The 25228-nt window shown below is 41.6% G+C and overlaps 1 protein-coding gene across 3 annotated transcripts; it reads right to left on the bottom strand.

Moving 5' to 3' along the window:
- Nucleotides 1-1297: 1297 nt before the first annotated feature.
- yipf3 (Yip1 domain family, member 3) lies at nucleotides 1298-25209 on the bottom strand. 3 transcript variants are annotated; one of them, XM_043687339.2, is made up of 9 exons: nucleotides 25101-25209; nucleotides 23463-23663; nucleotides 22222-22328; nucleotides 13620-13665; nucleotides 12258-12350; nucleotides 7705-7836; nucleotides 5691-5804; nucleotides 4803-4926; nucleotides 1298-3099 (listed from the first exon to the last, which is right to left on the bottom strand). In XM_043687339.2, exons 1-9 carry the CDS (start codon nucleotides 25146-25148, stop codon nucleotides 2981-2983), a joined length of 984 nt encoding a protein of 327 aa, XP_043543274.1. In that variant the 5' UTR covers nucleotides 25149-25209; the 3' UTR covers nucleotides 1298-2980. The 3 variants fall into 3 exon arrangements, with proteins under 3 accessions (XP_043543274.1, XP_043543275.1, XP_087840556.1); XM_043687340.2 differs by lacking the exon at nucleotides 25101-25209 and adding an exon at nucleotides 24311-24573; XM_087984430.1 differs by lacking the exon at nucleotides 7705-7836.
- Between the last annotated feature and the right edge of the window lie 19 nt (nucleotides 25210-25228).

Genomic DNA, 25228 nt, shown 5'->3' with positions numbered 1-25228 from the left:
TCCTGTTTGTGTACATGACATACCTGGGCAATTTCCTACATTGTTGGGCAGATGCCAGCGCTGTAGCTGCATTGAAACAGATTGGCAAAAGTATCAAGTGTGGCTCAACTTTGTCAAATGTTCAAATCACATTCCATAGACTAACAGACAATTCAGGTTGATTCTTCAGCTAATAGAAGAGGGAGAGCACTAGTATTGAAGATGCTGTCTTTCAGTTTATTTGTTGCATTAAGGCCTAATTTGTGAACATAGGGAAATGTGAAATACCCATACTATTATTTACAAGAACACCAGGGCAGTTCTCCTGAGTTCTTGTACAATATTTTTCATTCAAACCAACAGTAAGACAAAACCGATTTTCTGGTCATTCATTTCATTACTGTTTGATAGGTCTTGCATTATGCTGCTGTGTTTCCATAACAACGATGACTACTTTTGAGATACTTGTCTTTGAACATGTGGCTCAGTGATAGAACATTGTTTGACTTTGTGAAAGATGTTCTATAAATATTAGTTGTTGCTGATAGAATGTCTGAGTATTAATCAAGAACCTATCTCTGTCTTAAATACACTCAATGACTTGGCCTCCACGGCCTTCTGTGGCAATGAGTTCCACAGAGTCACCATCATCTGGCTGAAGAAATCCTCATCTCAGTTTGAAATAGTTGTCCCTTTAGTCAGAGGCTGTGCCCTCGGGTCCTAGGCTCTCCTACTAGTAGAAACACTTCGCCATGTCTACTTCATCCAAACCTCTCAGTATTTTGTTAGCTTCAAGAGCACTCTTACAAAGGCAGCTAATAACAAACTTCATATGTTCTGAAACAGCACTCCCAGTCACATCCTGTACAAGGACCCGTTCTGTACCTACCTCAAAGAATAGAGCAATACTGCTTCCCTTTCTGTTGTTACAGATCACAGAGTTCACTTAGTTCATGTTCTCATTCTAAAGTTCAAGCCTTCGTACCACCCATTTTCTATATAGCATGAAGGCACAGGTACCTTTGATACTGAAATACACAGAAGTAAAATTACATTTCAAGTCAAATCTTTTGATTTTACAATTCTTGCCTTTTAACAACTTTTAATTATCATAAACTAACTTGCTCTACCCTTCATTTCCCACCAATGGATTGGTATTAATGCAGGAGCTATGGGAAAAGCAGTGCAAACAGCTGGAGAACAGTAGCAGCAGTGGGGGAGCAGGGAAGCACAAACAGATCTATAATCAACAGTGGGCACACAGATGGCAGTTCATGTCAGCAATATGGGAGTGACAAAATAGATACAAACAGCAATGTCAAGTTCTGAAATGGATTCTAATGATGATCCAGACAAGAGCAGTCACACTTGCAAATGCAGCATTTTAAAGTGTACCAAATATTACATTGTGATAAATAGTTTACCAGTCCAGCTCCAGGCCATTTACATGCCAAAGCTTACTGTACCACCAAGATTAAAAACATTGCACAAGTAGGAAAAATATTTCAATCTATACAGCACCTTTCATGATCTCACATGTCCTAAAATATTTACATTGCATGAAATGCTTTTGTTGCAATGTAGCTGATTTAGACAAAGATCATTAAAACAGCAACAAAATAAGTCCAGGTTGTTCTGCCATAACGTATGTTTCATTAATGCAAATTTGCCGTAACACAAATGACGAATTGGGGACACAGTTTCTAAAGCGCAAACTTTTAAAAAGTGTGTTGGCTGTAATGCGATTACTGGGGGAGGGCTTATCCCTGAAATGTCGATTCTCCTGCTCCTCAGATGCTGCCTGACCTGCTGTGCTTTTCCAGCACCATACTCTCGATGTGATTACATCGCCAACACTTTAAGCACTGTTTCTAAATTGCAATTTTTCTATAATGCAGGATTGCACAAGAACATAACCATCGTGTTATAGAAGAACCACCTGTGATTGTATTGTCTGTTCAGGTGTTAAATATTGGCTAAGACACCAGGAGACTTACTCTGCTCATCTTCAAAAATAACTCTTTGGGAAATTTCACACCAACTGAAGAGGGAAGATTGGCCTCAGTTTAATATGAACTGAAAGAAGAGCTGGAAAACAGACTGAAAATAAGTAATAACATGTACCAACTAAAAACAGTGCCAATGTTACATTGCACACTGAGCTTTACATTAATAATTCATCATTTGTAACAATTTACTTCAATCTGAAATTTCTCCCCTCTCTCCAATGGCAATGACTCCCTAATGGAGAGGTTCCCAAGGACTGTCCTTCACTCAGCAATTATTGAGTATACTTCAGCCTTGACAGGGGGCATTAACAGGCTAACAGACTCTGATGCCGAGACAGCCCCTGTCCTTATCAGCGCCCAATACAGGTGCCCGGCGAGTCGACAGAAGAGAATCCAAGATGGATCTTCCCTCCCTAGCTTTGAGGTACTTGCGTAGCTGTAGTATCTTGGATGAGCTAACAGCACAATCTAGTTCTGAGACATTGTCTTCACTAGTCAATTTAGAGACAGTAGGTTATGTTTCTCATGGAGGAAGATGGGAATTGGTTTGTTTTGGATGAAGGGAGAGTGGCATTTTATGATGACTCCGAGGGGGAGCAGATATGTTTTGTGGAAATTCTCCTGCCTGAATAGGAGAATGTGATTTAGTTAATCAGCCATGAACTGTACAGCATCCCTTGCAAGCACTGAGTAAACACATAAATAGTACCAGATTTTAAACATACACAGACACAGATATTTGTATCTTTAAAAGGTTACAGCTCAATTATGTACAGATTATTTTGATCAATTAAGATGGAGTGGAATTGACAACCATGCCCCTGCCTGCACCACCACGATGAGAGTTTATCTACAGAATACAAACTGCTGTCGAAGCAGCATACAGTAAAAACACAAGGCTTTCCTTGCACACAGCCCGGCAAACATCCAATGTCTCTATGGAGAGTTGGTGCAAGGGAGAAAGAAGCAAAATCAATTCAGAGTCGATGCATCTACAGGCTGGTTCCAATCAATTTCACCGAGCTGTTTGACAAAGTGATGGGAAGTTCTGGTATGTTCCGAGGATATCTCACTGGCCCAGCATTGGGTCCCTCCAAGGTATCGAGGATACCTGTTAAAACAGTGACACAGATTTTGAAGCATTTCATACTTGTATATCATTTCAGTTTACCAAATATAAACAGTAATAACACATCTTAAATCAACCACAGAATTAGAATTAGTGGAAGCGCTCTATTTGTTAATTAAAACAAGACATCACCAATGTTAGAAGAAAGGCAAGCAATTCCCAGGAAGTTGATAGTGAGGGAATTCAGGGATGGTAATGCCAATGGTAATCAATAGGCAATTGTTAAATTCTCTCTTGTTGGAGATGGTCATGACCTGCTATTTGTGTTACTTGCCAGTCAGTAGCCCATGCATGGATGTTGCCTAAGCTATGTTGCATATGATGGACTGCTTTCATATCTAGAAAGTCACGAATGGTGCTGAACATTACACAATCAGTGACCATCCCCACTTCTGATCTTATGGTGGAGGGGGGTTATTGATGAAACAGTTGAAGACATTTGGACTGAGATCACTATCCTGAATAACTCCTGTAGTGACATCCTTGGACAATGATGATTGACATTCAACAGCACAATCATCTTCTGATGAACTAGGTATGACCTCAACCAGCAGAGTTTTCCCTGATTCCCTGTGACTGCAATATTGCTAGTGCTCTTTGATGCCAGACTCAGTCAAATGCTGCCTCAAATGACAAGGACAAAGAATCTCACTTCACCTCTGGAGTTCATCTCTTTTATCCAGGCTTCTACCAAGGCTACATTGAGATGAGCAGGTCTTTCAGAACCCAAACTGAGCATCAGTGAGCAAGACACTCATTTGCAGGGATGCTTGATAGCACTGTCAATGACACTGATTGTCAAGAGTAGACTAATGGGGCAGTAATTGGCTAGTTGAATGTCCTCCTTTTTTGCAAATCAGACAATACTGGAGTTTTCCACATTAATGAAAATACCCAAAGAACTCCAGATACTGGAAGTAAAACAAAATCAGAAATTGCTGGAAAAAACTCAACTCAGTCCAAACCATTTGCTTACATTGGGTTCATTATTGGCAGACTCTATAGCACGGACATAAAATTGAGACATCAAATTAACACAGGATAATTTTTCACATTTCTTAGCAGGTGTTGCAACAGACAATGTGAGAGTTGGCTCCAGTTCACATTATAATTCGGAAGCTGTAATGATATATTCTACATCTACCTGACGATGTGGAAAAGAGAAACAGACTCAGATGTATTAGGAAATGTGTGGCGAGTAGGCAGAGTTAATATTTTAGGTCCAGTGATCCTTCTTCAGAACTGGAAGCGTTCTGAAGGAGGGTCACTGGACCTGAAGTGTTATCTCTGCTTTTTCTACCCAGATGCTGCCAGACCTGCTGAATTTTTGCAGCAATTTCTGTTTCTGATTCTCTTTTCCACATTCTCAGGTAGATGTAGAATAGATAATCACAGCTTCTAAACTATAATGTGAACTGCAGCCAACTCTCACATTGTGTATTGCAGCAGCTGCTAAGAAATGTGAAAAATTAGCCTGTGTTAATTTGATGTCTCAATTTCCTCTCAATGCGAGAAGGTTGCTAATAATGAACCCAATGCAAACAAATAGTTCAGATTTTTCATGGAAAAATGGAACAGAAGCAGACCCCAATTCCCAGTAAATATCCAGAATCTCAATGTCTTAGTAATAGTCTTAACATTATAGGGTACAGCCAGTAAGCCTAATGAGAGGATTTTTTCTGTACCTTCTACAATTCTGTGGTAAGCAAAGTGCAGGTACAGCAGGAAGACCATATGCAGGGCAGCCAGCATCCCACAGACAGCAAGTCGCTGAGTTTGTCCAACTGTACGAGACAGCAGCACTGTGACCTGTGAAAGAAAGGTTCAGAGCCTAATATGTCTGAATCATTAGCGAGCATTCACTTCCACGACAACTGAAAACAGAACCTGATAGAATAACATTAGTTCCATAAATATTTATTTCTGACAGACAGATTAAAGCACTTGCTCATGCATAAGTGAGCAATAAATGGCACAAACGTCTCCTAGACCCTTAAATAAGTTTCAGCAAATAAAATTGTTCTCCCCTCCCACCCCATTGTTACTCTCCTGCAGTAACATAATATTACAGCAAATTGAAATAGAAATGGGCCATTCAGCCCATCAGTTCCTTGCTGGTGTTCAAGAATCCTTGAGCTGCCACCTAACTTCCCCATTAGTATTATCCTTTTATTCTTTCTTTCTTATGTACATACTTGGCTTTGCCACAAGAGCAGTGACAGATGGTTCCCACTTCTAACATCTGGGTGAAGTGGTTTTGCCTTAATTCTTTATTGGATTTTTTCATGGCCATCACATACTAACAACTGCCAGTTTTGGATTCCTGCTATCTTTGCTACTTATACCCTGCTGAACCAGTTTATCAGTTTGAAGATGTCCATTCAGTTACCATTTAGCCTTTAGTTCTCTATAGAAAAAGCCCCAGGCAATTCAATCTTCGGACAGGTCTAGCAGCTCAATTTTGGTATCGTTATGAACCATATTTTTAAAAAAAAGACTTTCTCCAATGGCTGTAATATTGAGATCACAACTCATCTGATTCCGGGGAATCGTTGCAGGGAAAAATTGCCTACCATTCTGAGTGTGGACAGTCCTCCAATGATAAGCCACAACAGATAGAAAAGGGAATGGAGATGAACATTGTAGGTGACAAGCAACACAATGCAGGGTCCAAACAGACCATAGCCCTGTGAACAAGACAGTACAATTAATTCAGGACAGAGCAACACTGATTTCACATAATTCCATATAAGACAATGGCTATATCATTCATCGTTTGAATTGTCACACCACCTGATTATATTGTTTTCAGGGATCGGGCATCTAGAAACAGAACCTCACTGAGGGACATCCAACCATCAGTTATCTTCCTGACAACAGAGTGGTTATAGAATGATTTCAACACCGAAGAGGCCATTTGATCCGTTGTATATGTGCCGGATCTCTCAAGGAGCAATTCACCAAATGCTACTCCCATGCCTTTTCCCTGTAGCCCACAAATTCATGTTTCAGGTAATTATCAATTTTCCTCCCAAATGCTTTGTTTGAACCTGCCTCCACCATACTGTCAGGCAGCATATCTCAGACGCTTACCACTCAGTGTGCGAAATCTTTTCCTGTCACCTTTGCTTCTTTTGCCAATTACTTTAAACCTATGCCCCCTCAGTTCCCAATTCTTTCATCTATGGGAAGGTTATCCCTTTCTATTCTGTCCAGGCTCTTCCTCCCAACAATTTTGAATATCTCCATCAAATCTTCCCTCAGACACACCTTTAAGGTAAACAGTTCCAATTTGTCCAATCTCCATAAGTGAAGATCCTTATCCCTCAAATCATTCTCATAAATCTTTTCTGTATCCTCTCCAATGTGTTTACAACCTTCCTATGGTACCCAATAATGCAGCTGAGGCTGAGTGAGTGTTTCATGCAGGTTTAGTATAATCGCCTTGCGCTTATACATTACACCCTTTATTACAGTCCAAGGTACTGCTTTATTAACTGGCTCTCTTTACCTATCCTCCCACCTTTAATAATTTACACAGATACATCAGATCCATGTGCTCCACCAAATTATTTGGACTCATCGCCTTTTTTGCATCACTTTTAACAAAATAAAGCACTTCACACTTCTTTTTTTCAAATTTCATCTGCCATTCGTCCAACCACTCCACCACCTTGTCAATGTCCCTTTGAAGTTCTGCACTATCATCCTAACAGTTCATAATACTTCCAGGTTTTATGCCAACCATAAATTTTTCTGTTATGACTTGTCCACTAAAAGCAGAATAAATCCACTCTGCTCATTACTTCCCCATCAGTAGACTCTCAATCAAAGTGATGGAAGATATCATTGATAGCACTAGCAAATGGTATATGCACAACAATTAACTGCTCACTGATACTCAGCTTGAATTCTGACAGAATCACCTGACTGTAAACCTTACTACAGTTTTGTTAAAAAAGCTGCATTTCAGAATGACTACCCCGGAGATCAAGATAGCATTTGACCAAATTTGACAGCACCAACAACACTCAAGAAGCTCAGCACCATCCAGGACAAAGTATCCCACTTGATCAGCAGCCAATCCACGTTACGTAAAGAGATTCACTCCCTCCATCACCAATACAGAGGCAGAACTGTGTACTATTGACAAGGTATACTCAAGTAAGGCTCTTCCAATCTTCTACACCCATGAGCTCTATTATCTCAGAAAAGAGCAGTTCAGAAACATCATCAAATACATGTTCCCCTCCAAGTCACACACCATTCTAATATTGTTATTTCTACATTATCACTGGGTCAAAGCCCAGAACTACCTTCCTTATAGCACTGTGACACAACAGATGGTCTAGGGCGCTTTTTTCAGGGCAACTTGGGATGTGCAATCTTGCCAATGATATCAATGTGCTTTAGTAATCAAATGTTAACTCTCAAACATTGCAAATAATCACTTGAATGTGGTCTGAGAGGGAATGCCCTGCTGAATGAATTAGATCTCCAATCTTCAGACAAGGTGATTGACAAAACATCTGAATTATTTTCTGATTAAAACGCAAATGTTTTAATTTTGCATCCCACAACACTTACCAGTAGTGACAGCATCTGCAGCATTGTAATCTGTGCATTACACAAATAGCCCAGGAAGTAGACAAAGGAGGAAACACCCAGCCAATAACCAAAGCAGGTTCCGATTGCAGTGCCCATAAGTGTGCCCTCTCTCTGCAGGAACATACAATAGTAATGGGCGAGATTGTAACAACTGCACTTGTTTAAAATTAATCAGTTGAAAAGATTCCTCACTGTTCATGCTTCTCCCTGGCTCCTGGTATATTCTCCCTATTTTCTCATGCTCATGAGAAGGTCAGTTGGTGAACAGATGAAAAATGGAATAAGAATAAACTATTCAATTTGAGGATGGCAGAGAGTAACCTGTGGGGCGTTGAAAGGGCCAATACTCAGGCCTCAACCTTTTATACCTGATATAAAAAGCTTAGATAGTGCTGATATATTGTATCCAAGTTTACCAATAATAAAAAGTAAGCTATGAGAATACAAAGAGGTTTCATTGGAATTTTGACGGTTAAGTAATTGGATAAGGTGCAGCAAATGGACTATAATGTGGGATAGTTTGAAACGATTCACTTTGAGAGAAAGCTTTATAAAAGGTAAGATATTAGTAAATCACAACAAAATGTAGATACAGCAATTAGGAAAGCCAATGGAATGTGAGCTTTTCCTACAAAGAGTTGGAGTGGTAAAAGCAAGGATTTTGCTGTGTTTGTTTAGGGCTTTGGTGAGACAACATCTGGAATATTATGCATAACTTGGGTCTCCTTACCTCAGGCACAATATATTTGTGTAGAGTGGGATGCAACAAAGATTTACAAAGAGATAAGAAGTCTGTGCTATCAATAATGATTGAGCAGAAAGGCCATAAATTGTCTAGTGAAGACAAATGAAAGGTGGAACTCTGTTAAATGCATACAACTTGAAACCTTGAGAGAATAGATGCTGTGACATTGCTTGTCCTTGCCAGAGATCTAGAACCAAGCGGGAAGTTTATAAAAAAGTTTAAATATATAGGGCGTCCCATTTAAGATTGAGATGAGGAAAAATTTCTTAGAGTCATTGAGCTTTCGTTCCAACTTGTCCATGCTGATCAGACATGCTAAATCAATCTAGTCCCATTTGCCAGCACTTGGCCCATACCCATCTAAACCCTTCCTATTCATATATCCATGCAGATGCTTTTAAAATGTTGTAACTGTACCAGCCTCCACCATTTTGTCTGGCAGTTCATTCCATACACGCACCACCCTCTGCATGAAAATGTTGTCCCTTAGGTCCCTTTTAAATCTTTCCCCTCTCATCTTAAACCTATGCTGTCTAATTCTGGAATCCCCCAACCTAGGAAAAAATAAACCTTGTGTATTTACTCTATCCACGCCCCTCATGATTTTATAAATCTCTATACAGTCACCCCTCAGCCTCTGACAATCTAGGGAAAATAGCCCCAGCCTCTAATCCTGGCAAATTCCTTGTAAATCTTTTGTGAACCCTTTCAAGTTTCACAACATTCTTCCTATTGGACGGAGACCAGAATTGCATGCAGTATTCCAAAAGTGGCCTAACCAATGTCCTGTACAGTCACAGCATGACTTTCCAACCAAATGCATTCTTCACTATTCCAAGAACTCTTTCACAGTCATAGAATCCCTACAGTGTGGAAAGAGGCCATTTGGCCCAAGTCTCCTTGTTCAACAACACTGCCCAGGACCTTACCATTAAGTGTATACAAAAACATGCACTTCAACAGAGCTATCTCAACGCATGTCACATACAGTTAGTGACACTGAAGTGTCGTAACTTTTGTAGCTAATTGTGATTTATTTTATGCAAACAAGAGCTGACAAACAGCAGTGAGGCAATCGGTCAGTTAACCTGTTTAATGGAGGAGTTAGAGAGACCAGGATATTGGCCTGGAGACTGGAGAATCCCGTGTCTTTGGGTGAATAGCATCATGGGACATTTAACATTTACTGACATCGATCCTACATTTACGAAAACTCAAAGTGCTAGTGAAGGGGTAAATGTAGGGGAATGGGTCTGGGTGGCTTGTGCTTCGGTGGGTCAGTGTGGACTTGTTTGACCGAAGGGCCTGTTTCTACACTGTAAGTAATCTAATCTAATCTAACTCCATTCACCATTGATCTGCTGATTTGAATATCTCAACTTGGTTAGGAATTCCCAATTTGTTTTTTCAGATTGAAGTGTATGAGTTTAATTACCTGCAATAACAGAGCAATTTGAAGTGTCTGTATCTAAGTCACTTAATGGGTTTCATCACTAATTCCAGCACCATTTGGTTCTGACCCAACATACCACCACTGCTCAGTACCTACAGTTGCATAAGATAAAGGAGCAACAATCAGCCCATAGAGTCTGCTCTGCTATTCTTTCATGGCTGATATGTTTCTCACCCCATTCTCCTGCCTTCTCCTCATTATCGCTGATCTCCTTATTAATTAGGAGCGTTTTGTGCAACCAATTTCTTAACTATTCTTAGCATTTTACCTTGAATCATCAGCTTTTCCATAAATGGATTTTAAATGATGAGATACATTACAAATTTTCTTAGTGTTATCAAATGGATCTTTCTTACCTGAATCCATGCCATTTACCAACAAAATATAACAGCAACACAATATTGTTAGAAATCAAGGGTTCTCCCATTTCTTTCAGTATCTTTGACGCAAATGTTGCAAGGAGAATAAATTCCTGCAGTGGGAATAATTTATTCTGAAAAATCAGGAGGGCTTAGTTGATTCAAAGATACTGAAAGAAATGGCCCACTTCTGCTCCTCCATCTTATAAAATGCAGTCCATACCTTCTCTGATGAATTCCAGACAAAAGAATCCTTGATATATTAAATACTGATAAATGACAGTAAAGTGTTTAGTTTCTGTTCCAGTACTAACTGTGAATAAATATTTCTCACTAACTGCACTCTTATTGTTGCAACATTCTTTTTTGTATTTTATGAAGCATCATGAACCATTTACTCAAAGTGGTATATAAATAGCAATTAAAAGATTTAATACAATGTGCATCATGAGCCCCCCCCACCATCACATGATTTAGAGATTCTTATTCCCTTCATTTCAGTTCTAATTAACTTTGTCATCACATGACTTTCGGTATACATCTGCTGGCTTTTGTGGTTCCACAGGGATCAGTGGCTGCAACTGTTTACATTATATAATGACATGGAGGAAATAACGTAATGTACTGCAGCCAAATTTACAGACAACACAAAAATAGGTGGAAAGGCAAGTTGTGAGAGGGATTCAAACAGTTTACAGAGTGAAAATAATAGGTGAAGTAAGTGGGCAAAAAGTTGGCAAATGGAGTATAATGTGGAGGAATTGTCTTATGAGCAAAGGCTAAACAAGTTGGGAGTCTACTCACTGGAGTTGAGAAGAACAAGAATTGATCTAATTAAAACATATTGAATTCTTCAGGGGCTTGACAGGATAAATGCTGAGAGGATGCTTTCCTTCATGGGTATGCCTATGACCAAAGAGCATAGTCTCAGAATAAAAGACTGAGATAAGGAGGAATTTCTTCTGAGGGTGGAGAGTCTTTGGAGTTCTTTGCCACAGAGAGCTGTGGGGTAGAGTCCTTACGTATATTTTAGACTGAGACAGGTCGAATCATACGGCACAGAAACAGGCCCTTTGGCCTAATTTGTCTGCACCAACCAGATATCCCAATCTGACCTAGTCCCATTTGCCAGCATTTGGCCCATATATTTCTAAGCCCTTCCTATTCATAGACACATTCAGATGCCTTTTAAATGTTGTAATTGTACACTAGACCTCTGTACCCGTGGGGGATACGTTCCAGGACCTACCGTGGAAGCCCAAAACTGCGGACAGGAGCGAACCCATTCAATTAAATGGGAAACTCACATTCCCGGCAGCCTCCTGGTTCTGGAAGGTTGCCTGTAACATGTTAGGGCCGTGGCAAACTGAGGGTAACTGAAACCATGGAAAATGATTCCACGAATACGTCCTGTACTCGCCTCCATCACGTGATCAGTAGGGGAATCAAAACTTACAGCAAAAATGCAGGTAAGTGAATGTGAGGAATATTGCATATAAAAACCCATAGAACTGAGGATGCTGAAAATCAAAAATTAATCAGAAATTGCTAGGAAAACTCAGCAGGTCTGGTAGCATCTGTGGAGAGAAAGTCGACTTAATGATTTGGGTCCAGTGACCCTTCTTCAGAACTCTTTGGGTCACTGGCTGCTGCCACAGGATCTGCAACATTTTCTCTGCTTTCTCTCCACTGATGCTGCCAGATCTGCTGGGTTTTCCCAGCAACTTCTGTTTTTGAGAGGAATATCAGATCAGCCATGATCTTAATGAACGGCAGAGAAGGCTCAAGCGGCCGAATGGCCTACTGCTGTGCCATTTTTTACTGTCTTGCTTTTCTACTCATGTCATGCTGAAAAGCCTCGAAGTACTTCACTCTGTAAGTTACTTTTTATAAAGCAGTGACTGTTACACAAAAGTACCACCTGCAACTACAGTTCGTAAAACACCATCACCCTACGCTCAAATAAGATACTTACGATTACCGTCCCAGATGTTTTCATCCCATGCAAAAGAATGGCCACCAGTGTGAAAACCAACATCAAAGGGCCATACAGCTCTCCTGCAACCTTCTGTGAGAGAAGCAAAACATCAGCAAATGCTAATCCAAAATAGTACTCCATTAAATTCCTAAGAAACTAAGAATTTTTTCAAACAGTTGTATCCAACATCTCTCAGATATCTCAACTCTATGGGAAATGGAATCAGCCATTCAGCTTCTCAAACAATTACGTCATGGCTGGCGTATGTCTGAATCCATTCATTTTCTTTGGTTGTGTAGCCCTTGATACCATCGCCTAACAAAAATATATTGTTCTCAGATTTGGAAGTTTTAATTGGCCTCAGTCTTAATAGGAGAAAGTTAGGACTGCAGATGCTGGAGAGTCAGAGTCGAAAAGTGTGGCGCTGGAAAAGCACAGCAGGTCAGGCAGCGTCCGAAGATTATAAGAATCAACGTTTTGAGCATAAGCCCCTATGAAGTGCTTACGCTCAAAACATTGACTCTCCTGCTCCTTGGATGCTGTCTGACTGGCTGTGCTTTTCCAACACCACACTTTTTGACCCCAATCTTAATAGCTTTTGTCATTGATTGGAGTTTGGTTGGAGGGCTGTGGGAATATGTAAAGAAACATTCAAACTAGGAGTAAGCCATTCTGTTATTTGAGCCTGCTTCTCCACGCAATAAGATCACAGTTGCCCTGATTCCATATTCCCGCTGATCCCCAATAACCTTTCATCCCTTTACCGAACAAGTATCAATCTACCTTGGCCATAAGGAATTTGACTGCTGCCTCCAATTTCTCAGGTAGAACCCCAAAGAATCAGGACGCTTTGACAGAAAATGTTTTGCCTCATCTCTTTTTCAAATGTGCCACTCCTGATTTTCAGACAGAATCTATGAGTTCTTGATTTTCCCACAAGAGGAAAAATGCACTTCATTTCAACCCTGTCATAAGCCCTCAGGACCCTGTATGTTTTTTCACTAAGGCAACTCTTACACCAGCAAACTAGGGGCTACAAACCTAACTTGTCTATTCTTTCTTCATAAGGCAACTCCCACAGTCCAGGCATTAGTCACGCAAACCTTCGCGGATCTGTCTCCAATGAATGTCCTTCTTTAAATAAGGTGACGAATATCGTGCACAATACTTACAAATTAAAGTTCCAGATTTCTAATTCTCCACCCCTCACCACACCGTTTTCCAATTACTTACAGCAGCATTGGGTTTGAGGTGAATTGTTATTTTAGGTAAAATGTTTGCCAAGGTTCCAGACTACAGTCTGACCATAAGGGTGCACAGCTTGGATTGCAATATAAACAAAAGGAAAAATATACATACCTGAGGGAAATTGATCATTCGGACTGGAATTAAAGACTCCAGCAACCTGTATTGGGAACAAATAGAAGTCACAAGTACACCGATACTGAAACTTGGACAGGCCATGAGATTTTTCATCTGATTTAGAGTGGATAAAATGTCACCACGTAACATTTAAAAATGTTAAAAGTTAAAAATCACATAATACCAGGTTATGGATGGTTGTGGTTGTGCAGGGTCAGTCATATCAACTCCAGGACATCTCTGTAGGAGTCCCTCAGAGTAGTGTCCGAGGCCAAACCATCTTCAGCTGCTTCACCAACAACACTCCCTCTGTCAGAAGGTCAGAAGTGAGGATGTTCACCTATGATTGCACGGTGTTCGCAACGCTTCAGGTACTCAAGCAGTCCATGCTCAAATCTAACAAGATCTGGAAAATATCCAGGCTTGGGCTAACACGTGACAAGTAACATTCGCACCACAGAAATGCCAGACAATGACCATCATCAATAAAAGACACTCTAACCACCACCCTTTGACATTCAATGGTATTACCATCTCTGCATCCCCCACTGTCAACATCCCTTGGGGTTATCATTGACCAGAAACTCAACTGAACTCAGCACATAAACTGCGGCTACAAGAGCAGGTCAGAGGCTCGGAATACTGTGGTGAGTAACTCACCCCCTGACACCCCAAAGACTATCCACCATCTATAAGGCACAGGTCAGGAGTGTGATGGAATACTCCCCACTTGCCTGGATGGGTACAGCTCCAACAACACTCAAGAAGCTTGACACTACCCACGACAAAGCAACACACTTGACTGGCACCACATCTACAAACATTCAATCCCTCCACCCTCGGTGCTCAGAAGCAGCAATGTGTACTAGCTACAAGATGCACTGCAGAAATTCACCAAAGGTCTTTAGACAGCACCTTCCAAACCTACCATTTTTATCTAGAAGGACAAGGGCAGCAGGTATTTGGGAGCACCCCCTCCAAGCCAATCACCCAACCCCCCCAACCCCACCCTGACCTGGAAATATATTGCCGTACCATCATAGTCGTTGGGTCAAAATCCTGGAATTCTCCCCCTTCCGGCACTGTGGGTCAACCCACAGCAAGTGGACTGCAGCGATTCAAGAAGGCAGCTCACCACCACCTTCTCAAGGGCAAATAGGGATGGGCTATCAATATTGGCCAGCCAGTGACACTCAAGTCCCACAGATGAATTTTAAAAAGGTTATAGTCCAATAGGTTTATTGGAAGCACTAGCTTCTAACACTATAGCCTGGTGTTGCGTGATTTTTAAGTTTGTCCACCCCAGTCCAACACCGGCTTCACCACACCACACTATGTAAAAAGACATTTGTACTAAAATTACTGTATTCAAAACTATTAAAAATTTCAGATCCTGAAGCCAAGAATCCAAAGTCTTAACATTTCCAAGATCCTGGACTACAGTGGACAAATAAAAAAGATGAGTATCATAGTATGGGAAGAGAAAATCACTGTTCAATTCATTAATGAATCTTCATGGAACATCAAACTGCAGTCGAGTCCATGAAATCAATTAATCATTACAGCACAGGAGAAGACCATTTGATCCATCTCTGTAAACTGGCACTCCTAAAGAGCAAGTCAAATCAATTTTGGTCATAATAAATACTACATTTCAAACTGCAACTGTAAAACAGGATTTCAAAAAACCTCAGTATTAAATTAGATTTTACATTGATGGGCCATAGATATAAGTGTCAACTCAGGTGTCTTTGGAGCGAGGGTACTTTCTGAACAAACTGAGGGTATTAGGATGTGGAATGTACCGTCGAGTTAACAACTTGGAAGGGCTCGGGAAGTGAGTTGAAGAGGTTCAGCGGCGGACCACAGTGTTGGAGACAGAGGTTGAGTCATCACTTAAAAATAGGTGGCTGCAGGGGATTCACGATGGCAGCAATCTGAATAGATCAGCCTTGCTGAGCTCTGCACCCCAACCCAAGGTAGTAATATATTTTCGCTCCTGACCTTAGTTTTTTTTTTAAATGAAAATTGTTATATGGTAAAACAACTGTTTAAATCGTTTTTCGAGCATGCAAAAATGACTAAGGGGAAGCAAACGACTAAGTCTCAACACTCGGTAAACTCAAAAACAGCGGGTGGGCCCGAGACTGTAATTGGAGAAGCAGCTGCAACTCCCTCTATAGCTGTGAAAGAAATGCTTGCACAGCAGAACATCGTGGAGGAACTCGGAACAATCTGACAGCTGATCCAGGAGATGTGGGAAGACTCATAATCAACTGGAGCCTAGCTCAACTATGCTGCAAAAGCATGAGCAGGAGTTGGAAGGGCTCAGGAAGTGAGTTGAAGAGGTTCAGCGATGGACCACGGCATTGGAGACAGAGGTTGAGTCCTCGGCAGAGCAGATCCAGGCCCTTGAGAAACGGGTTTAGGTCCAGACTGAGTCAGTCAATGACCTGGAAAATAGAGGTAGGAGGAAAAATATCCGGGTCATTGGCCTGCCAGAGCGAGTAAAAGGTGGGCAGCCAGCAAGTTTTTTTGAAGACTGGTTGCCACAATTTCTTGGCTGGGATGCCGAGGTGAACTGGGTGAAAGCTGATAGAGCTCACCGGGTTGCGGTGCGCAGATCCAATCAGGGTCAGTGCCCCTGCCCAGTTCTGATAAGATTTCAATGCTACAGGGACAAACAGAGAATCATAGAAACTTCTAGAAGGCTGGGGAATGATCCGCAGGCCCTGACCTATCAGGGAACTAAGATAATGTTTTCTCAGGGCTTTTCTGTTGCAGTGATCCCTAAGAGGAAATCGTTTGATGAGGTTCAGAGAAAGTTAAAGGATCTCAGTATTCAATAATCGATGAGATACCCAACGGTGCTACGTATTACTTATGAGGAGACTGTGCTGTTGTTTCATTCCATGGAGCAAGCCAAAACCTTCTTGGATACTTTAAAATAATGTAGATGTATTTATGGACATGGATAATAATGTTTGGGGTTTTTTTTTGTCTTGCTTTTATTTCTTGCACTTTCACTCTTTTCCCAAAGCAGCTGTTGGTGGGTTTTATTTTTCTTTCCGAGCTGGAGTGGTAGTGATATAGTGTGAGGGTTGGGCAGAGTGCTCACTGTTTTTGTTATACCTGTGTGTTTACAATGTCCTTTGTTTGGTTTCTTCCATTGCTTGGGTTTGGGGGGGGTGGAGGGATGGAGGTGTGTGTGGGAAATGTAAGCGTCCTCTGTGGGCAAGGGGTAGAGCCCCCCAATAAGTGCCTTTGTGTTTTGTAGTTATTTACTTTTATTGGTTTTTTTGTATGTAGACTCTAGGAGTTTCCTTTTGAGTATGCTCAGCGTGCTGTAAGACAAATTCTTCCTTTTGGCAGGTGAAATGTGATTATAAGGGATCCTGGATAGCAGCATTCTTATAAACGGTGCACCTGGACTATCAGAGGGATTCATTCGCCAGTTAAAAGAAAAAAGGTGTTGTTGAGCCTTAGAAAAGAAAGGGTAGATGTTGCACTGTTACAGGAGACTCATCTTAATGACAAGGAACATTAAGTAACAGGAGGGTAGGTTTGATCGAATGTTTGTCTCATCTTGTAGTACTAGGAGCAGAGGAGTGGCAATACTTGCCTGGAAGATTCTCCATTTAATTCAATATATTGTGTTAAAGATGAGTGTGGTCAGTTTGTTATTCTTAAGGCAAAGAATATGGCACTTTGAATATTTACTGTCCTCCGGCCCACCCTCTTAAATTTCTGACTGATGGTCTTGGCATCATGGCATATTATTATAGGGGGTGGAACTTTAATTGCCTTATGGATCCTGTGCTGGATAGAATGCCCAAAGGCCCATCCCCTAAAAAAGCTTTCTTCACAATCTAAGCAATTGGGTGATCGGTGTATAGAACTGGGGTTGGTAGACGTTTAGAGACGTTTACACTCTATGGGCAGAGATTTTACATTCTTTTCCATAAATACCACACAAGGATTGATTATTTCCTAACTTCTGCGGTTTTGTTAGATTTGGTGGTATCCTGTTCGATTGGGAATATTGCCATCTCTGATCACGCAGTGGTGTATTTAATGGTTAGAATTAAGGGTGATGAAATGTGCTTATGGTACTGGAGAAAGGATCCCTTTATCCTCAAGGACAGGAAGTTTGTAGAATACTTCTCTCAGGAATTTGAAGCTTTTTGGTCACCAACTCAGGTACAGCTAGTAATCCATCTATTCTTTTGGGAGACTGCTAAGGCCCACGCTAGAGGGATAATTCTCTCATACTCTGCCAACCAGAAGTGACAGAAGGGAGAGCTGCAACATCTGCTTGAGGCACAACTGAAGGCAGCTGAGACAGCATATTACAGTTGACCATCAGTGACTAAACTGCAATGGATCACAGCTCTCCAATCCACCTTAAACTCCATGCTAACGCATACAGCAAGGGAGGAACTTCTTTTTGCTGAGCAGAGGCTGTTTGAGCATGGTGATAGGCTAGGTAAATACTTGACATATTTGGTCAGGAAGAAGACTGTCTCCCAGTCTATTGCTTTTGTTAGGGGAGGGAATGGGATTCTTACTTACGATGCTAAAAAGATCAATGAGGCGTTTCAGATGTTTCACTTTGAACTTGATCAGTCTGAACGCTGAGAGGACAGATGGGATAAGATGGAGCCTTTTTTTTATGAATTTGGATTTTCCTAGTGTGTCTGCTGACCAGGCATCTCTCCTTAGTGCTCCGTTAACAGCCCAAGACATACAGGAAGCGGTGAGGCAACTTCAAAGTGGAAAGGCACCCGGCCTTGATGGCTTGCCCAGCGAGTTTTATAAAGAATTTGTAAACATACTGTCAGGACTGACTCTACACATGTATAACTAACCATATAGTTGGGATTGCCTCCTGCCACCCTTGAGAGAGGCTAATATTTCTCTTATCCTCAAGAAAGGGAAGACCCTGGTACACCGTGCTTCTTACAGACCCATCTCACTTTTAAACTGATTCTAAAATTTTATGAAAGACTCTAGTATTGAGGTTGGAAAGGGTGTTGCCCTCTATTATTAAGGAGGATCAGATGGGCTTTATAAAGGGTCATAGATCTTCTAATGTTAGGAGACTGCTTAACAAGATTGAATTGTGCCAGCAACGGTCAGTTCAAGGATTGGTAGTTTCCTTGGACACGGAGAAGGCATTTGACTGGGTGTAATGGCCATATCTTTTTTATACCCTGGAGCAGTTTGGCCTGGGTGAAATGTTTACTAGATGGGTAAGGGTCCTTTACAGTAGCGGTTCTCACGAATGGTATAAGGTCTGATAATTTTAACACTGGTAGGGGCAGTTAGGATGGCTGTCCCCTCTCACCTTTGCTCTTCACATTGGTGATTGAGTCACTGGCAGAGGCCTTTTGTGGGGATCCTAATATAGCTTCCCCAAAGGTAGGGTTGAAGGTGCATAAAATCACATTACATGTGGATAATCTTCTCATTTTTCTTTCAAACCCAGCAGTTTTGGTGCCCCAGCCACAGAGTCATAGAGATGTACAACATGGAAACAGACTCTTCAGTCCAACCCATCCATGCCAACCAGATATCCCATCCCAATCTAGTCACACCTGCCAGTACCTGGCCCATATCCCTCCAAACCCTTCCTATTCATATACTCATCCAAATGCCTCTTAAATGTTGCAATTGTACCAGCCTCCACCACTTCCACTGGCAGCTCATTCCATACATGCACCACTCTCTGCATGAAAAAGTTGACCCTTAGGTCCCTTTTATATTTTTCCCCTCTCACCCTAAACCTATGCCCTCTAGTTCTGGACTCCCCCACCCCAGGGAAAAGACTTTGCCTATTTATCCTATCCATGCCCCTCATAATTTTGTAAACCTCCGACACTTCAGGGAAAACAGCCACAGCCTGTTCAGCCTCTCCCTATAGCTCAAATCCTCCATCCCTGGCAACATCCTTGTAAATTTTTTCTGAACCCTTTCAAGTTTCACAACAACTTTCCGATAGGAAGGAGACCAGAATTGCACGCAATATTCCAACAGTGGCCTCACCAATGCCCTGTACAGCTGCAACATGACCTCCCAACTCCCGTACTGCAACTCCACTTTCAAGGAGCTATGAACCTGCACTCCAAGTCTCTTTATTCAGCAACACTCCCTAGGACCTTACCATTAAGTGTATAAGTCCTGTTAAGATTTGCTTTCCCAAACTGCAGCACCTCGCGTTTATCTGAATTAAACTCCATCTGCCACTTCTCAGCCCATTGGCCCATTTGATCAAGATTCTGTTGTAATCTGAGATAACCTTCTTCACTGTCCACTACACCTCCAATTTTGGTGTCATCTGCAAACTTACTAACTATTCCTCTTATGCTCGCATCAAAATCATTTATTTAAATGACGAAAAATAGAGGACTCCACTGCTTACAGGCCTCCACTCTAAAAAACAACCCTCCACCACCACCCTCTGTCTTCTACCTTTGAGCCAGTTCTGTATCCAAATGGCTAGTTCTTCCTGTATTCCAGTTGATACAATGTATTACTTCATTTGGCTTTTTCTCAGGTTAGAATATCAATTTTTCAAAATTGGTGGCTATGGCTCTGGAGGATCTTAGGAGAATACCAGACGTTGAACGTGGGTTCCCCTTTAAGTGGGCACATGGAGGCTTTCTTTATTTGAGCTTCTCTGTTACCTCAAATTTTGATCAGTTATTCAAGGCTAATTTTGTTCATTTGTTTGACAAGATTAAACAAGACCTTCAAAGATGGGGGGGGGGGTCCTGCCAATATCATGTCAATGTCGAGTTGCTCTTATTAAAATGAATGTTCTTCCTCGCTTATTATACCCTCTACGGATGCTTCACTTGCTTTTACCTCGACAAACATTTCGGAAATTAAATGGTTGGTTTAGTTCTTTTATTTAGCGCCATTCATCAAGCTTATGAAATTGCAAATGCCCCAGTAGTTGGGAGGAATGGATCTCCTGGATGTCAGAAGATATCAATTGAGCTCCCTTTCTTCTTTTTGTGAGAGATCGGGCCTGTGAGGACTCGGCGTCAATATGATTGGATATTGAGGCCTCCCAGGGCAAGTGTCCTCTTATTAACCTGTTGTTTCTGGACAACATGAGGATAGTTATGGAACATTGCCGCAATCCGATAGTTATTAATACTGTCAAAGTGTGGATGGCAATGAGACACATGGAGGGTAAAATGTCTAAACCATCTTCCCATACACCCATCTTTGAAATGCCAGGTTTAAGTCCTGGATGGATAGGGGAGTCTGTTGTTTAAGTGAGCTGTTTGAAGATGAAATGTTAATGTCATTTGATCAAATAATTTGTAAGTGTGGATTATCGAGCAGGGACTCTTCCATTTTTTTCAGATCTGGGACTTTATTCAAAAAGAGACTATGCTTCTGACTGAGAGTTTTAGATCTGATACAGAAAAGAGGGTGCTTCAGGCTAAGAGCACTCCTTCAGTGAGTACTCTCTTCATTTGTTGGGGGGAGGTACCTCGGGTGACACTGAGCGATTACGGAGGTTGGGAGAGAGAGTTAGGGGTGCAGATCACTCTGGAAACTTGGGAGGACATTTGTGAGAATTCGAGGAAGATTTTGATATGTAAGAGGGCCCATGTTATGCAGTCAAAGATTTTTCATATAGCTCATCTGGCCCCAGATCGTCTTGCAAAATTTAAGCATCTTTAATTTGCCCCAAATGTAAAATAAATACGGGTACCCTCATTCGTTGTTTGTGGTCCTGCCACAGGCTCTGTACACACTGGGGTACTGTGGCAGGAGTCATAGAGAGGGTCAAGGTGACTGAAGTCAAATGGATCTGGTTTCTCTTCTCCTCAGTTTGCCGAATTTATCTCCCTTTGATGTGCATGGGAGAAAGCTTTTTAGCATCCTCACTTTTTGTGCAAGGAAGAACATTCTGATGTGCTGGGTGTCTGAGAACCCCCCCCGGGTCTGTTGGGGTGACATAAGTTAATTATGGAACACATTCCTTTGAACTTCCTTATAAATATGGTGCAGTAGAAAACAAACAATTTTTATAAGACATGGCAGCCCTTTTTGAATTATTTGGAAGCAGATCTGTCTGCCATTTTAATTAGGGCTTTTGTCTGGCCATGGTGGTTAGGTTTAGTAAGCCTAATGTCCTGAGAGGAAGAATTTATAGCAAACATGGGTTTAATAATTAATGCTCTGGAAGGTTGAGAGCTGAGGTCTTGTTACACTGAGTGGCATTATTTATTTATTGATGTGTACTGAGAGTTGTTGTGAGTTCTTTTGTAGAGTAGTACAGTAGTTGGTTTATTGTTGTTGTTTTTGTTGTTATATTTTTGTAATTTTATAATTTCGCCAAGAAAGATTTTACAATAAAAATAATTTCTAAAAAAAGGGGGTTGCAATAAAAGAAGGGTAAAGAGATTGAACAGAACTGGCAAACAGAATTAAGACCAAGGATTATTAGGGTGGTAAAGATTAACAGGCTGGTTTGAGTTGAATAGCTTGCACCTCTATTACAATTTTCATGTTCCATCTCACCTTTTTTCTTATTAATCCATTAAGTTTGTAAAAAGTACAAGGGAGGAGTACATACCTGTTCCTAACTTGGATAGGCTCAACATCAAAGTATGGTCTGAGAATATCAATATTACCATACAGATTGAAAGCTTTTGATGCCTGCCTCTTGCCTGCCTGCCACACCTACAAAAGAAAATCCAAACTGAGAGAAGGCAGACCATTTAAGAGATGACTATGTCATGAAGCAACTAAATAGAACATAGCCAAAATCACAATACATTTGTTGAGAATTAATCAGAAAATGATGGAAACACTCAATAGGTCAAGTGATATCTGTGAAGAGAGAAAAACAGCATTAGAATTTCAGATACATGACTTTCATCAGAACTCACATTTCGGAAAATAATTAGTCTTGAGACAGTGAAAAGGGGAAAAACAACAAAAGGGAAGATTGTGTGTTAGGGTGGAGGGCAGGGGAGTTTAAATGGCAAAGGGCTAGGAAAATGGGCACAGTAAAGGCCTAATGAGAGGAACTGAGATAAGTGCAGAGATTGAGACTCCTCTTTAAAAAAAATATGATTTGGAGATTGTTGTTCATAATTTTTGACTTTTGGGCAATTGACAATTAACGAATGCAACCAGTGGTGGGCAGGATTTTTGAGATAGTCTTTGTGATGTGCAGGATGTGTGGTTTAGAGATTCACCAAGATGCAGAGGTCACAAATGGTCTGATTCACTAGCCTAAGAGAAACACATTTTAGTGGGATGAGCAAAGAAGAATGGCTTCAATCTTTCCAAGGGTGAACTAGTAGAACAGTGACTGCTCACTAACATTCTCTGTATTTATTTTTCTGCTGATACAAGCCTCTGAGGTCCATACACAGCAGCATTTCTACGAACAGTAGTCATCGCATGGCATGCCAATCAGCATGCACAAAAACACCTGACAGATGCACACCTTTAGAGGAAATGTTTCTACTATCGATGGGTGGAATACAGGATTAGTATCATATGTAGGCCATGAAAAATCTAAACAGGCAAGTTGAGAACAAAAACAAGGAAAAAGGTTGCCTGTATGAAGAATCTCAACATAAAAATGACTTTTTTCTTTATCCTTTGATGGGATGTAGGCATTACCGAGGTCAGTATTCATTGCCGTACCTAATTGCTTGCAAATTGAGTGGTACACTAGGCCGTTAATAATTAGAACCAGATTCAAATAATGTGATGTGATTTCAACAGGAAAAAGACATCACAAGGGAACTTCACTTTTTGTGAAAACATTAGACGTCAGGAAGACAAAACCTTCATCCATACCTGATCTGCTACATCACGGCCCAACTGGCCTTTTAGCCCCCTCATACCAAGGAAGGCACTGTCATCATCTTCTGTTGGTGCAGGTTCCTCACCAACGTCATCTTCCTCTTTCAGTTCCTGATGCATCTCTCCCATATCCTCAAAACTTGAACCAGATGTGTCGTCCATATTCTCCATGTCAATCACTGCTGAGCTGCTGGCCTAGAGATTACATGCAAAGTTTAAGTGGATGGAAATTAATGATGAAATGAGCTAAAAACAGACAAGAGAGCAATAAGGGGGAAACAAGAGGTTGAGTGTGAGAGAGAAAAGATTTACAAGTATGTTACCAGGACTGGAGGGTTTGAGTTATAGGAAGACGCTGAATAAGCTTGGACTTTTTACCCTGGAGTGTGGGAGGCACTGGGGTGGGACAAATTTATAGAAGTTTATACAATCATGTGGGGTATAGATAGGTTGTATAACCAAGGTCGTTTTCCTCAGGTGGGGCGTCTAAAACTACAGAACATAGGTTTAAGGCGAGAGGGGAAAGATTTTAAAAAGACCTGAAAGGTAACTATTTCATGAAGAGGATGGTGCATGTTAGGAACCTGTTGTCAAAGGAAGTGGTGGAGGCTGATACATTACAACATTTAAACAACATCAGATTGGTATGTGATAAGGAAGGATTTGGAGGGATATGGGCCAAATGCTGGCAAATGGATGTAGGTCAGAGTTAGGAACAAATTACTGTGGACGCTGGAATCTGTACTGAAACAACAAATGCTGGAGATCACAATTTCCCCACACCCATCACAGCACCTCCCATATAACCACAGAAGTTGCAACCTGCCCCTTCACCTTCTCACCTAAACATTCTTTCCAGGTGAAGCAGCATTTCACCTGTACCTCCTCCAATCTTGTGTATTGTATTCGTTGCACCCAATGTGGCCTACTCGACATTGGAGAAACTAAAATGCAGACTAGGTGATTGCTTTGAGGAACACCTCCGGTCTGCGTGCAAGCATGATCGCGACCTTCCCGTAGCCAGTCATTTTTAACACAGCATCCCGCTCGGATTCCCACTTGTCTGTCCTCGACATGCTGCATGCTCCAGGGTATCACAGCACAAACTGAAGGAACAACATTTCATGTTCAGACTAGGCACTGTACAACCATGTGGACTTTAACATTAGGTTGTGAACTGACTCCCACTTATTCCCTTTCGTTTCACTTTACTTGTTGCATTCTGTGTCACCATGTCCTCTCTCCCTTCCCCCACCCATTGGGACTGTCTGCTCTTTCTACTTTGGCAGTTAGACACACCAATGTTCTGCCACTGTCACAATCTGATCACTTAACCTGCACCCTTCCTCCCCCAGCACTCCACACTCAGAACCCCCTCTATTGCATAAATGCTGACCCCCCTCCCTCCACGTTAGCACTGACGAAGAGTCATTAAAACGTTAGTTTGCTCCCTCCCCGTGATTCCCAGCACTCTGTTGTTGTCAGCACTTGGTCAGATTGGGATGTCTGGAGTTGGACCAAGGAGTGTGTCCCCGTGTTGTACGACTCACTGGTCAACACGGGGCTGGGGTGAGCGGAGGCTGGGCGTGAGGTCAGCCCTTCCCCAACTGCCGGCGCCGCTGACGGTTTTACCTCGAACGCCCCCCATTCGTTGCTCTTTCCTGCTCCCCCCGCCGCCATGTTGGACGGCCCACGAACCGGAAAAGCGGCGCGCGGCGACGTGGACGGCGAGGCAACGCGACAGCGGGCTGCTTCCGGCG

Source organism: Chiloscyllium plagiosum, unplaced genomic scaffold (genome assembly GCF_037043375.1).
Source record: "Chiloscyllium plagiosum isolate Xiang-an unplaced genomic scaffold, Cpla_swu_hap1 HiC_scaffold_3, whole genome shotgun sequence".
Lineage (NCBI taxonomy): Eukaryota > Metazoa > Chordata > Chondrichthyes > Orectolobiformes > Hemiscylliidae > Chiloscyllium > Chiloscyllium plagiosum.
Note: the sequence above shows the minus strand (reverse complement) of the source record. Positions and strands in the feature narration are given on the sequence as shown.